We start from the raw sequence: 13,852 nt of genomic DNA, 5'->3' as shown, positions 1-13,852 counted from the left end.
TTTTACAAGTAAATTGTAATTTGATGAACTCAGTTGACCTCATGAGTGAATTGACAAATAGCAAAAAATAAATCACGCATGTTATATTATACAAAACGATATAATAGCGGGACATTTTGTTTTATCATGGCACCTAGTTAATACTTGACCATAAGTTAAGAACGCTCATGTTTGATATGAAAATTTGATAAACATTGATTTTTCCCATAGTAAAAACCAACTCCTCTCAGTGTCTTCTCTGTGCTTGATGCCGTAAGCCACCAAGCGATACATCCAACGTAACAAAAAACCATTGCCACCTAAAGCAGTGTATGAACCGAACAGGGCATGTTCACGATCTTCCTAGGTCTGGCAGATGTACAGACAGATAAGGCGCCCCATTTTCCACGGCCAACAGTCACAGAGGACAGTGGCTTACTGGCAGCAGACGTTTGAACAATAGGCGAATTCGCTCTCGACGACAAGTAAAACGTCATCTGGAAGGCACAAACAAGCAAGAGTGCAATGTGCACGGGATCATCGGACATGGATATTCGGTCTTAGTGTAGACATGAATGTTGATTCTTGCTTCCATGTAAAAATCGAAATGGCGGCCGGTGCCGTTTATGTTGGTTACCGGTCACGTTTGTCACTCAATTCAAATATTTATCTATAACTTAATGTCTCCACTCGGAGTCACAAAGACGCTTCGGATGTGGACCGTATTGAACGAAACCGGAGACGATGTGTATGACTTGGAATTAAAGAAAATCTAAAACTTTGAAAATGTGTATAAGTGTTATGTAGAAGAGAGACCAACCGGAGACCACCTTGTAAAGCATTTCCCTAATGATATGTAGGAAGATGTGTGCCGATATCCTCGTTTGACATAAAAAAAAAACACATGATGAATTGATGAGGAGGAAGTGCCGTAGATGCGGTTTATGACGTTGTCATGGAGGAGCCGCCATCTTGAACCCGTTGCTATCAACGGATCCAAGAAGACGTTGTTTCCTTGGTAACGCTTCCCATCATTCTCGTTAATTGATTATGCTTTTATTAAGATTAATTGGTCCTGACAATCTAACGCACTGTTTTAGATACATTTTTTAATTTCTTTACTTCAATGCTCATAATCTTACGAAAGAGATGTACCATCCGCATTTTACTCTGACAGTTTTACACTTTACATAACAACTTACGTTACCAAGATTTGATAATATTTGACTCCACTACAAAGTACCTTGCATTACAGTCTCGAATGCCACCATTTAGATTCCATTATATATGTGTATTGTAATATTATCAAATTGTCGCATAGACTTTTGATCTTTCATGACTGAAGAACAATGCTGTTTGTTTACTCATTAGTGAATTTCCATGCATTTCCGTTGACTTTCTTAAAAAGGTACCTGTGACGCTGAAACGAACATGTTGCTTTGGTACATGTGACCTGACCTACTGAGAAAGTGCAAATATGTCTCCTGTCACTTGAGAAGGCGATGATTTTGTGGCTGTTGGATTTTTAATCTACGAGGTCGGTCAGGGCATTTTAAGTGAAGGACTATCAGATAAGTAACTTGACATTTCCAGATGTTTGTCAAAATTATAAACCTAGTACCTGTTAACCTTCAGTCCCCTGTGTCTACTTGATTATCGGGTTTGAAGTTTACAGCTACACTTTATCTGGTGGATTATCGGTCCCCGAGGTTTTCCATGACCCTGTACCTGGAGGACCATCGGTCCCCGAGGTTTACCATGACCTAGTACCTGGTGGACTGTCGGTTCCACAGATTTACCATGATCTAGTATGTGGTGAACTGTCGAACCCCGAGATTTACCATGTTTTTTTCTATGTGCCTGTTTGTACCAATCATGTGGTTATATGTAGATTAAACTGCTTGAGGAATTTAGTCCCAGAGGTTTGTATTATTCTGCAACCGCGTTTTAGTTCAATCGAGTACTGCCGCGGTTCATGGTACATGTAATTTTGCCAACGTCCTGATTTAATCTGTATTGTGTGTTATTTGTAGCACCCTAGTCAACTCTTAACAATGTATGTTTAAAAAATCCAAAAGCAACTATGACTTGTACTATGACCTATTTTATTATCCTTGTAATAGGTGTTAGCCAGCAAGAGTGCATATATAAAAAACGTGTTCAAAAACCTATAATAAATCATTTAATTAGGTAAATTCCTCTTCATGTTGCATGTTTGAAATCAAATATAAAGGTAAGGTTTACACATATACAAAGTTATAGAAGTTTAACTCTGGGGGAAAAAATCATAATATTTCATGCAAATTTCAACAAATTCATGGTTTTGGAAACTGTGCTACTCTCTGGTGTCTTGACCAACTTTTTCAATATTCGTGCGACAGTAAATTTATCGATGGCTAACAAATCATGTCGTGCAACGACCTTCAATTTAATTTTCAGGTATATTGATGACTTGTCTTTCAATAACAAGAAAGTTATTGACCACGCAAATAATACCACCAGAATTGGAAATCGAAGACATCAGCCGTTCAACTCAACATTTTCCTTTAATAGAACCAACACGAACAGCATGATGATTTTAATTTCCCTGTTGAAATTTTCCTTTTATTAATAGTTATATCATGCTTTTCAAAGCTATGGTGCTAACATGTCGCTTTTGATTCGATATTAAAGGACTTGTTCCTATGAAGACCTATGCGAAGAGCGCAAAACACAGAATTTTGAGAGATACAGGTTGATGTTTAGAGTAAAGTTGTACGGTAATCATAATTATCCCATCGGACATTTGTCTATTTGCATGTGAGATATGACTTTGAACATGTTTGATGCTCTTTAGTATTTCTAATAAATCAGTCGTTTGTTTACCTATTCCTTATTTGGCAACAGAGCATCAATTTTCACTAGAATTCGATAAAATTTACATTGTGGGTATAGTCGATGAAGCAGAAGACTCTTATATTTCAGAAACAGGAAATGGTCTTTTTATCGTTGTACTTTTTCCTTTGTTTATATTTTGCCCTTATTTCATCAAATTTGACATTGAATTAATATTCAAAGCTTGAGCCTCGCAACGGTGGAATCAATGCCGAGTCATAGAAAGACGAAATAGCTGTATGGTGCAGTTCTAATATCAAAATATACTTTTCACTTGGAAGTCTTGTATACAATTTTCGGATTCAAATCTCCAAACACTCCCAGGTCTAACATTCATTCTTGTATACACATGACGTAACGTTTTCTGCATGTATTTTCCCGGTAGTATGGAGCATTTTGTAAGGTTTCCCGGCTGTTGCAATACCATAGCCACGGTACGTTTTCTGGATAGACCATAATAAAAAAAACTTCATATATAGAATGACCATTTGTCCCTCTTATTTTCTATTCATGTTCTTCCCTTGTCCTGTCATTCCTTTAATGAAATGTTTTGTTTACACTGTTTAACTGTCTATCTTCCTTTTCACTACTACGTTACTCTATCTAACGTTCTAATTTCCTGTCCCTTACAACATTATTCTGTCTAACGTTCTATTTGTCTGTTACCAGCCACGTTACACTGTGAAGTTCTATCTGCCTGTCCTCTACTATGTTAACTGTATAACATCTATCTTCCTGTAGCCTTTAACGTTACTCGGGTGCAACGGTTTGTGTCCCTGTCCCCTACTACTTACTTTTGTGTAGCGTTCAATATTCCTGTCCCCTACTATGTAACATTGTCTAATGTTGAGCATCAGACTAGTGAGCTAGAGGTCCGGAGTTCGAATCCACGTAACCAGAGGATGCGCAATCAAAGACACTATTAGTGATACAGTTTAACAAAATGGAATGCAACCAATAATGTTCATAGGCAATGTTAGGCTACGCCAAATAACAAAAAGGATTATAATAATGTTACAAAAGCATTGTTGATACTGAGTAACAATTTGGAACACAATCGTTCAATGTTACACAGACAATGTTATGTTATAAATGTTCCAGGGAAAAACCACAAAAGAACTCCTTACAGATTTTTATTTTATAAGAAAATCATTCATTTAATATCTCCTTAATGCTTACTGAACCGGTACCTCTACTTATCACAAACAAAAATGGATTGTTACCAATCCAATTTCTCGGGATGAAACTGAAAAGATAATAATAGGAAGTCAGTCAACAAATACATTTAGTTGTGTTAATGGTCTTCAAGAAGTAGCAAGAACATGATAAGTTAATTGTTTACATGTTTTATTTGTTCTATGTCAAACCCCTTTCCTTGCGTACATTATGTTCTGAAAACTGACCTAATTTTAAAAATGAACCTATATTTTTTTCCTGTTTTATCAAATGCTTTCTACGTTCATTGTCCAATGTGTTTCCACGTTCTGTAATTGTTCAAATGGCTTGCCCCGATTAAACGCTTTTGGTACATATATGAGACAAGGACCTACCCCATGTCTGAAATGAGTCCATCTCCAGCTGCGTCAGTGCCTTGGGAATCACCCCACTTGGCAGTGGTATCACCCAATCTGTGAACACTCTGGTAGATGGGAGTATTGAATGGTATACTATGTAAGTAGATAAGACCATTCCTTGTGGCGGTGGCTACGAAAGGTAAATTGTTGTATTCTCCAACGGCAAGGACGTTCGGCTCTGGACCCTGAAGGAAACAATGACATTTACGTAACATGTTGCAATTGGGGTTGTATTGCTTTTACCCGAAACAAAAGATGTTTGATTCCGCGCCGTTGATAACACGTAGCAATCAAACACATACGTGACTTTAAAAAAGGCCAAGAATTTATGTTTAAAAAATTAAATGTGACGCTGTCCAAATTGAAGATTATCTAAAGATGAAAAATTAAAGTTTAAATTTATGTTTTTCTTGGTATATAACAATGCATTGTTGCCATTTAACATATTCTTTAAATTTTCAGGTCAGATATAGCATGTTTTGACATTTGCAAAACGGTTTATCTACTATGTTTATTTATCACTTTGCTTCATAAGACAACATAAAATTATGGGCATGTCATCAGAATTTGAATTTACCAGGAAAATGCCGAAGCTAATTTGTATTGAAAGGTGAAATTAATTTGTGTGTCTATTTTAACATATTTTTTTTTCATCAATAAAACATTTCCCCAAGTGTACATTTATTCTAAATACTGATTATACCATCCATGGGGAACGACTGTCAGACTCAGACGCTGGGGTTAATGTGTCGTTCGAGCAGTCGCCGTTGAACACGCTGGGATATGATTCCAGGGCTTTTGCCTCCAAATCGTTACCTGTTGTGTATTGAGTTATGTTGGTTTCAGTATTCCAGAAACCGAGATCGCGACCCCCGAACAAATAAATAGTTTCTATGAGGCCGCTAATACTGCTTTTGCCATCGATTTCACTCATATAAACTTTACCTGAAAAGAAATGTAAAAATTGTTTACATTTTATTCAAATTGTGTGGGTTCTTAATACATATGCATATCAGTAGTCATATATGCAAGTGAAAAAATAATGCCTGCAAGTGCTGCCAGTCGTTATCTAAGTTTCTAGTCTCCTGAAATCAGGCATATTTTCTTGCTTCAGTCAATATAGCATGCCTTCATCAATATCTGCAGAAAAGTATTTTTTCTGACTTTACGAAAAAGGGCATTTCCGTGTAGCAAGAAAGTAAACGGCAGAACAGGACAGAATGCATGTATGTGAAAATCATACAGGTTGTGTAAGACCTCGGTCAATAACAACTCAGTTCATGGTAACACTTTCTTGGCCTGGTTGTCTATTATGACGTCATAGAAATGGGAGATAATTATGTATACGTTTACAAAAGTCTATTCAGTGTTGGTTTTGTTGTCATTATAAAATGCCTCTCTTTCTCCTACATTTCTATAGTATTTTCGAAAATAGTTTATAAAAGGTTTCCCCCCCCCCCACTAATATCTGAATGTTCACTTGATCTATAATTGACGTTTTCTGGTACAGTATTGTGTTGTTTTGTATTCTCGAACAAGTGTTACCAGTTTCTCTTTGTAGTAATCATTGCGTTCTGGGCATATTATTACATGGAGTTCTTGATTTGCAAGACATATTCGCGTTGATGGTAACTTTCTTGTAGATATTCACATGTGTCGCATCTTGGTTTAATACACTTTGAATCTTGTTTTCTTTTGAAATTTTCACATAATATTCTACATTATTTTTCTTATTATCGTTTACTGTTGATAAATTGTTTCTTTTCATAAAATGAACCAAAATAAAGGTGTTGGTGGATATCTCTGCATAAAATAAACATCTGTTACAATTTTATCTTCTTTTTTTTTTAAAAGAGGATATAAAAAAACGCAATTTCCTTTGAATTGATGTCAATAGTAAATTAAAGTTCGCGCCAAGCGCATATAAAAGGTTGTTTAATGTTCTTAATCTTACTGTGTGGTAATGACATATATTAAAACTATCTTCTAAAATTATTTTCCAGTATTTTGTGCCCCATATTTCTTTCATATCAAATAAGAAAGGTACATGTCAACGTATTAATCTCAATTACAACAGGTAGTGCCAGGAAATGTTGTGGACTCAATGCAATGGGTTTGTTTTTTATTGTGAGAAGCAACTGTTGCTGTATACAGTCTGGAGGTAGACAGACCCTTCAGCTGTATATGTTGTCCTGTGTGAACAATTATGAAGATGTCCTGTTGGGGTTTATTAAACTTGTATTGTATCTTGGTTGTTTGAGCCATTCTATGCAAGTCGCGCTCGTCCAGGTTACATGTAAAATAATTAATTTTTGTTTCGTTTCCCTAGGTCTAGAGGATACTCTCATATGTCCTCGAAATGATAAGGATTAAACTACTGGCACAAGTTTAAAATTCCCGACTGGTTTTCTATGAATACTTTATATATATATATGTATATACTAAATAAGCCTGAGAGAAATAGTTTTTTCCTTTTAAACCATGAATTTGACCCACATTGTAATATATGAGTTCAGGGTCTGATCACTCACCTAGTCTACTTTCAGTGATAAGGTTATACCTCAGACTCTCTGATATCACGCCTTGATCAATATCGCCCTCTACAAAATTAAAACAAATTTTGTGTTTGTTATTTGATAATAAGTTAAAATATCACCACTGTAAATGTTATATTACACAAGTGTGCATTATTTTAACGGAATCATATTTTGTAGTAATTTGAATCACTAAAGTTTATATATAAAACATACAGCCTGCCTGAACTGAATATTATGACCGCAATTGTCAGATGGATTTCTTTACTTTTTATGAATCGATAATAATACCATTTGTGTAAGATGACTTATCTATTCAGTGCAGTGCTGATTTCTTGTTGTTTTAAATGTGACTGAACGGATTAGATATTTACGCAGGTATAGCCTAACCAAGCGTTAAAGAGTTAAAGTTACCAGAAAAAGACAAGATTTACATAGAGAATTATGAATACCGTAATTTCTTGTGTATTGCCGGGTCCTTTAGATTGCCCGCACTAACCAAAATAATTGTTTTGAATTTTTTATGATGCAGATAGCCCGCTCAGTGCATTGTCTATGGGTTATCTGTTAAAAACTATATATAATTGTCTTATGAATTTCAAATGCTTGCAACACTACCTGGGTAATCCCCCAATGCATTGTTTGTGTTGTAGTTGGTTGACAGCTATTACCGGTACTGTTACCATGCATGTAGACACGGAAAAAGAATCAAAGTGTTCCAGAAGAGTAAACGTCTTCTGCCTTATTCCGCCTTGTAAATATTGGTCAAATAAGCGAGTCCATCCGTTAAAAACATTTCTGTCACTGTCATCAGTGGCTACAAAGGTCTGAACATTACGTTCACTGAAATTAAAACAGTTATGAAAGTTTGTTCTACTTACCCATAAAGGCAGATTTCGCTCTGACACTATCTGTGAAGTTCACTCCCTGTACCTGGTCGGTATATGTCTTCGGGACACCGGTGTTAGCTGTTACCACGTACTTATTCGTGTTAGCCTGGACAAAAACGGCAGCAGTTGGCTGGTTCAAACTTTTCACGGTATAACTGATCATATTGGCACCTGGCACAGTGAAATGTACCTTAGTCAATCATACCTATGAGGGATTGTGTTCGTTTAAGAATATTCTAACGCTTACAAGGAAAACAGCGTCTTGTGTATCAGTAATTATTTAATTTGTCAAAAGCATTCTTATCTAAAGCAGGTTAGTGTACTTCATGTTGTTTGTTACTTATACACGCTACAGAGTATGATATAAAACTGTTGAGAAGAAGTTTTATGCTTGGACATCGACAAAGTTATTGGCAAAAGATAAAAAAAAAAACTTAGACTTTAGTCAGGAACGTTTGGAAAAGAAACATTTGGTTCGACTGTATCCAATTCTACATATTCATTAGATAGTGTTATTCACTTGTATGTTTTTTGTACAATGTTAGATATTGTAGGTGTTGGACACTGCTAATGGACTTTAAAGTTACTGCGATTTGATGTAACCTGTATATGATGTTTTAATTCATTCGAACAATGGCATGGTCCAGCATACAAATCAATGCTTGATGTTAGTTTGTAATTATCAGATATATGATAATCTGAATTTATTAAATTGTGAAGCTTTGTAGACTACCTCATATAGATTATAATGTTTCTTTAGATCAATTTCTTTAAGTCAGTGAAAGACGACAAAGCTATCGGAAACTAATGAAGCAGTAATTTGAAACCCAGATAGGTATCACATTTCAAATATTTGATTGAAGGTAACTAAAAAGAATAGACATTTTCCAAATTTTTCATATCAAACTTTCTTAACGTACTGAAGGTTTTCATCTCATAACAGCAACTAGCCTCCGAAACTAGTTGTACTTGGGAAAAAGTACAAAGAAGCAAAACTAACAATAATCAGTTCATATAATGATATGGGCTTTCATTATAATATATGGTTTTTTCATATTGCACGAAATTAATGGAATAAAATTTGAAATCATGATGATTCATCGTCAGCTGATATTTCCTATTTCATCAGACCTCAAAAACTTCGTTAAATATGATCGTTCCTTATTTTTGCCATAAAATAGGAATAGCAATAGGAATATGACTCGTCCAAGTCAAGATGACTCACCTCCATCGTCGTCGGAAGCGTCAAGACTCGACGATTCCCAATCCTTGACTCCCATGGAATGGAGTGCATGCCATTCTTCATTCATGAGGTCTATAACTGCCATTGCATTGTTTTCCTTTATTTAAGGAAAGAGTCATGATGAAGCGGATATTTAGTTTATGAATGACGTTTGAGTGAAGCATCAATAATCATCAATTTTTGGAGACAGATAGAAATCATCATTAGAATAAATTTGGAAAAATGTAAGAATTGAAGTCAGGTTTGACTAAACATGCAAGAAAAAAGTTTGATAAAGGTATACATTAATTATAACGCGAGCATGGTAATTTTTCACTAAAACTATATTAATATTGCCGTGTGATAAAAAAAGTCTTCTATCAACCAAAACCACCAATAAGCAGGTACAATACCGGCAAGGTGACGTAAGCCCAGTTTCCGTCGTCACTGATGGCAACCTGTTCCGGCTCGAGGTCTTGGGAAAATTTCGTGACAATTCCATTGTTATGATCCCCACGATATACCCATCTGACTCCCGCATTTATGTACTTAATCTGTCTAGACAATTAATGTAAAGCAAAAAGAGTTAAATAGAACAATTAATATTCGTTATTCAAACATGTCACAAACGGTATGTTTTATCGTGAGTGTCATTCAAGTTTTCTCTGTGATATTATTTATGTGTTTATCTTTTTGCAGCTTTTTTTACACACCAAGCTAAATTAATTATTATTTTCTTAATCTTTTTACTAGCGTTAGTAACGTGTATTAAAATGAAGTAAAATCTAATTTGATTGTGCCATACACTGATCTGCTATATGGATGCAGCCATTTCGATAGCTTGACATTCATATTCTTATGGTAAAAAATAAATGTTTTCGTTTTAAAAGCCATGAATATAGAGACTTAATCATAGATTAGACAGTGCTAGTTTTACAGAATTCTGACCATTCTCAGCGTATACAAGAAAGTACAGGACAAAAGCATGCAGGAAGCAGAAAATAGAACGATTACCGATTCCATGTGGCGTTAATTGTGGCTAAAGATGTTTTCATACTAACAGAACGCATGACATTTGTAACCTACGAAAGGTGTTTCTGATATTCTAAGAAAGGACAACTTCCTCCTAAAACTTACTCATCGTTGAAGTGTGAGAGAGAAAGTTCTCTAGTAGATGGACTACTTCCAGAAGAAGCGGTGATAATGGAGACTGTTCCGTCGGGATCTGTAAATATTCCATTCAACACTCCTGGTCGGCCTTCGTTAGCAACCAGTAACTTTGAGCAGTCATTGGTGAAAGTCATGCTCTTTGGGGTCTCTCCAACTAAAATAAATATGACGTGATATAATGATTTTTCCAGCTGTCAGTTTTCTGTAATATTTTTCTCTTAGCTACGACTCTTAGAATATATGCCAATATCCGTTGGAATTGTGTGATTTCTCTAAATGAGCATTCCATTTTAAATGAGAATACGAAAGCTATTTCAAAGTCTTCGTATTCTAATCATGAGAGTTCTCTTCTCAATGAATGGAGAAAGGAGGTACAGATATATGACTGTGACGTATGCTGAAGCGTATTTGGTAAAAAAAAATACATCCAAATGAAAGAAGAAATATATAAAGGACAAAATCATAAAGGGAATGGAGTTCCTAGTTGACAACATCTTTATTGAGTTTGGTGATAAGATCTTCCAACAGACTATTAGCATACCCATGGGAACTTACAGTGCCAATCCATTGGCTGACTTGCGATTTTGTTTTCATGCGAGGTCAAATTTATTGAAGACCTAATCAAAACAGGTCGTAAAATTCTTGCAAAGTCCTTAATTTCACTTACAGACATATTGATGATGTTATGTTTTTAGATAACAAGAAATGTAGTGACCACGTCCATCGTATATACCGACCAGAATTAGAAATCAGATACGACATACTCTTCTACATCAACCGCTTATCTAGATCTTTTCTTACAACGAAACCATCATAGACAGCTTTCCATGAAGCTGTTTGATTAGTGTGGTGATTTTAATTTTCCTATTGTGAATATTTCCATTTCTGGATAGCTGTAACCCTGCATAACCAACCTATGGTATTTACATGTCGCAGTTGATTCGATATTAAAGGACTTGTTCTCATGATCATGATTTTCGTACATCATGTCGTTAACAAACCTGTAACACAAGGGTTCAAAAGATGCAGGTCGGAAAGAATTATGGGAAAGTTTTGCGGTCGTCTTGGTGATCTAACTGAGAAAGATATTATTTCTTTATGCTATATGAAGCTGTACGTGTTTGATGTTAGTTAGTTTGCCTGTTGCTTCCTTTATTGTATACCTTGTTCTCTTTTGGAACTTGACATTACTTTCTTGGACTGACCAAGGTTTACATGACGGATGTCGTCCATGAAGCAAAGATGCTTACTCTTCTGGAACACCAGGTCTCATCCTCCTTGTATTTTCGCAGGAGTCTCCGTGTAAATCTTTCTATTGGTCATATTTATACATTTTTAAACTGAATTTGAGTTTCGATCATGATTATGTTGATATGTAGGATTTTTCTAATGTTTTTGTTAAAATACATATGATATAATTGATTCTTTCTTGATTCAATACAGTTCACGCGCGATTGACACGTACCTGTAATTCTGTTAAATTTGTCACAATTGAATGAATTGGTGAACACGTCATAGACATCACACATGTAAACATGGCCCTCCGTAAACTCAAAGACGCTCTCAAGTAGCACTGCCACATTATTTCCACATTGAGCGATATCAACCAGACGTCCATCATTTCCGTCGTTAAAGAAATGTGTCGCTACAAGACTAAGTTGTGACGGGTTTGCAATATTCACTACATTCACACATTTGGAACCTAAATGATAAGAAATCGCCAGTAGAAAATTGTATCAGAAGATATAATAAGTGGGAATAATACAAAACTGGTCACAACTGCAATATGAAATGATAGATCACAAGATGTTTAGAAGACTCGTTTTCAAGCATGAATATGTGTAAATTTGTTTTTCTTTGTGTTTTCCTGAAAACATTTTTGAATTGATCGCTGTTATTAACATCTATATTTTGCTGTTGGTTTTGAATGTTATATTAAGGACCTTTCTGCAAAATGCAGCTTTCTGATACGTCGATTTTTCTTTTCATTTCTCGAAAAAAAGACATGCAGCTCCGCCCACTTGATAATGATCGTAGAAGTCAAAGGCAACATTCCATCTTGTGGTGGGTCTGTTGAAACTCCCTTTTTTGTATGAATTTAACATCTGTTTACATTCACCTGGTGTGTGGATCACAATCATTCAATTGATATAAACAACAAACAGACTACAATATCATAAAATATCAAAATGTCTTACAACGTACATGTATACAAACAATAAACAACGCATAAATATCGGATGTATAAGGGGAAAATATGCTATATCATTGACTTTTAAACATTTCCGTTTGGAATGTGACTGGTCCACTAATAAATGAACTTTGGATCACTGAAATGGCGCGAATTAGCTGTCAATGACGTCACGTTATACGCCAGCTGTTATGCTTAGTGTTTTATTATAAAATGATCCTTCATGGAATCATTTAATTTATACATGTATGTGTTATTCTTGTTTTTGAAACCTATCAAAGATATTAGAGGAATGTTTGTTAGTTTCATGCTTGTATGAAAAATAACCTTTTCGCAACTTATTATGAATTCGGTACAAGCATTCATTCAGTTTGCAAAAAAAGGTATTCTTTCATACTAGCATGGAACTAAACATTTTTATTAAAGGTTAAGAGAATACTTAGTCATGTTAATGAAAATACTTCATAACATTATTAACATTAAAAAGAAACAACAAATACACAATTTGTAACAAGTAATTAAAACTAAATCAACCAAGATGTACCACACCTCAGGCTCTATGACAAAATAAATCTTTGGAGTGTGTTTGCTGTAGTTAAAATACATACCGGTTACATATAGAAACCTGTTAGTCGGATCAAATGCTGCTTGGTTTGCCGTGTCTAAAAACATTGCATTACTGCCGGTTTCACAATCGATCAGGTTCAGGTAGCCGACATTATTGAGCTTTAGAACAGCCGTGATGGTAGGCAATACCAACAGAAGCAGCGTCCACATGGTCATATCGCTCGGTCAATCTCTGGGAACAAAATTTCATGTAAACGAAGAAATATCCGACCTATATTTTTTTTTATATTTTTCACATACTTATAAAACTTCTTATTTTCGTCTTATTAAAAATTCAAGCTATATATATTACACCAAAAACGTTTCTCACAGTTCAAACCAAACAAATTAAGTTGATTCATTCTTCACTTTATCACATAACATGTTGTTAACACCCTTTTGGACATACATTTGTATTTGACTTTATATTTCTAAAGGGAAGTTAACTTCAGAAAAAAAAAATAATAATAGAATCGGCGATAAAAGAAATAAAATAACAATTACAGATAGAAATATGATCTTGCCTTACCTTCAGACAGAGAGAACGTAATTAAAAGACAATCACTCACGTCGTTACGTCTTATCGATAGCGACTGTCACCTGGATTTTCCCACGTGTCAACCCCGACTAGTAGAAGAATGTCACTTATCTAACTTTTTTTTTTTTTGTAATACATAATTTTATTTCCTTTTGGTTCACATATTGACGTGATAATTTCACATTGATGACACATACTTTTTAATGTATTTTAATAATTACGATTCATTACTATTCATTTTCTTTACATAGAGAATAAAGCATACTGATTAACT

General features: G+C 35.0%; 1 protein-coding gene across 1 annotated transcript; it reads right to left on the bottom strand.

Moving 5' to 3' along the window:
• Nucleotides 1-4,002: 4,002 nt before the first annotated feature.
• LOC132546859 (mesenchyme-specific cell surface glycoprotein-like) lies at nt 4,003-13,217 on the bottom strand. The gene is made up of 10 exons (XM_060210585.1): nt 13,043-13,217; nt 11,709-11,945; nt 10,211-10,397; nt 9,487-9,631; nt 9,077-9,191; nt 7,843-8,022; nt 6,959-7,027; nt 5,131-5,372; nt 4,404-4,612; nt 4,003-4,099 (listed from the first exon to the last, which is right to left on the bottom strand). Exons 1-10 carry the CDS (start codon nt 13,215-13,217, stop codon nt 4,003-4,005), a joined length of 1,656 nt encoding a protein of 551 aa, XP_060066568.1.
• Nucleotides 13,218-13,852: the final 635 nt, after the last annotated feature.

This window comes from Ylistrum balloti, unplaced genomic scaffold, assembly GCF_031769215.1.
Source record: "Ylistrum balloti isolate Yb309-2 unplaced genomic scaffold, AGI_CSIRO_Ybal_v1 Utg369916, whole genome shotgun sequence".
Lineage (NCBI taxonomy): Eukaryota > Metazoa > Mollusca > Bivalvia > Pectinida > Pectinidae > Ylistrum > Ylistrum balloti.
The sequence above is the reverse complement of the archived record's forward strand: the minus strand, read 5'-3'. Positions and strand labels throughout refer to the sequence as shown.

Bases quoted from the DNA above. Each gene is read 5' to 3' on its own strand.
- LOC132546859 (XM_060210585.1), bottom strand. From the start codon at position 13,217: ATGACCATGTGGACGCTGCTTCTGTTGGTATTGCCTACCATCACGGCT. The intron at 10,398-11,708 runs GTACGTGTCAAT...TATTTATTTTAG, and splicing joins CAAATTTAACAGAATTACAG to TTGGAGAGACCCCAAAGAGC. The intron at 7,028-7,842 runs GTAAGTAGAACA...TTAATTTTGTAG, and splicing joins AGCGAAATCTGCCTTTATGG to AGGGCGATATTGATCAAGGC.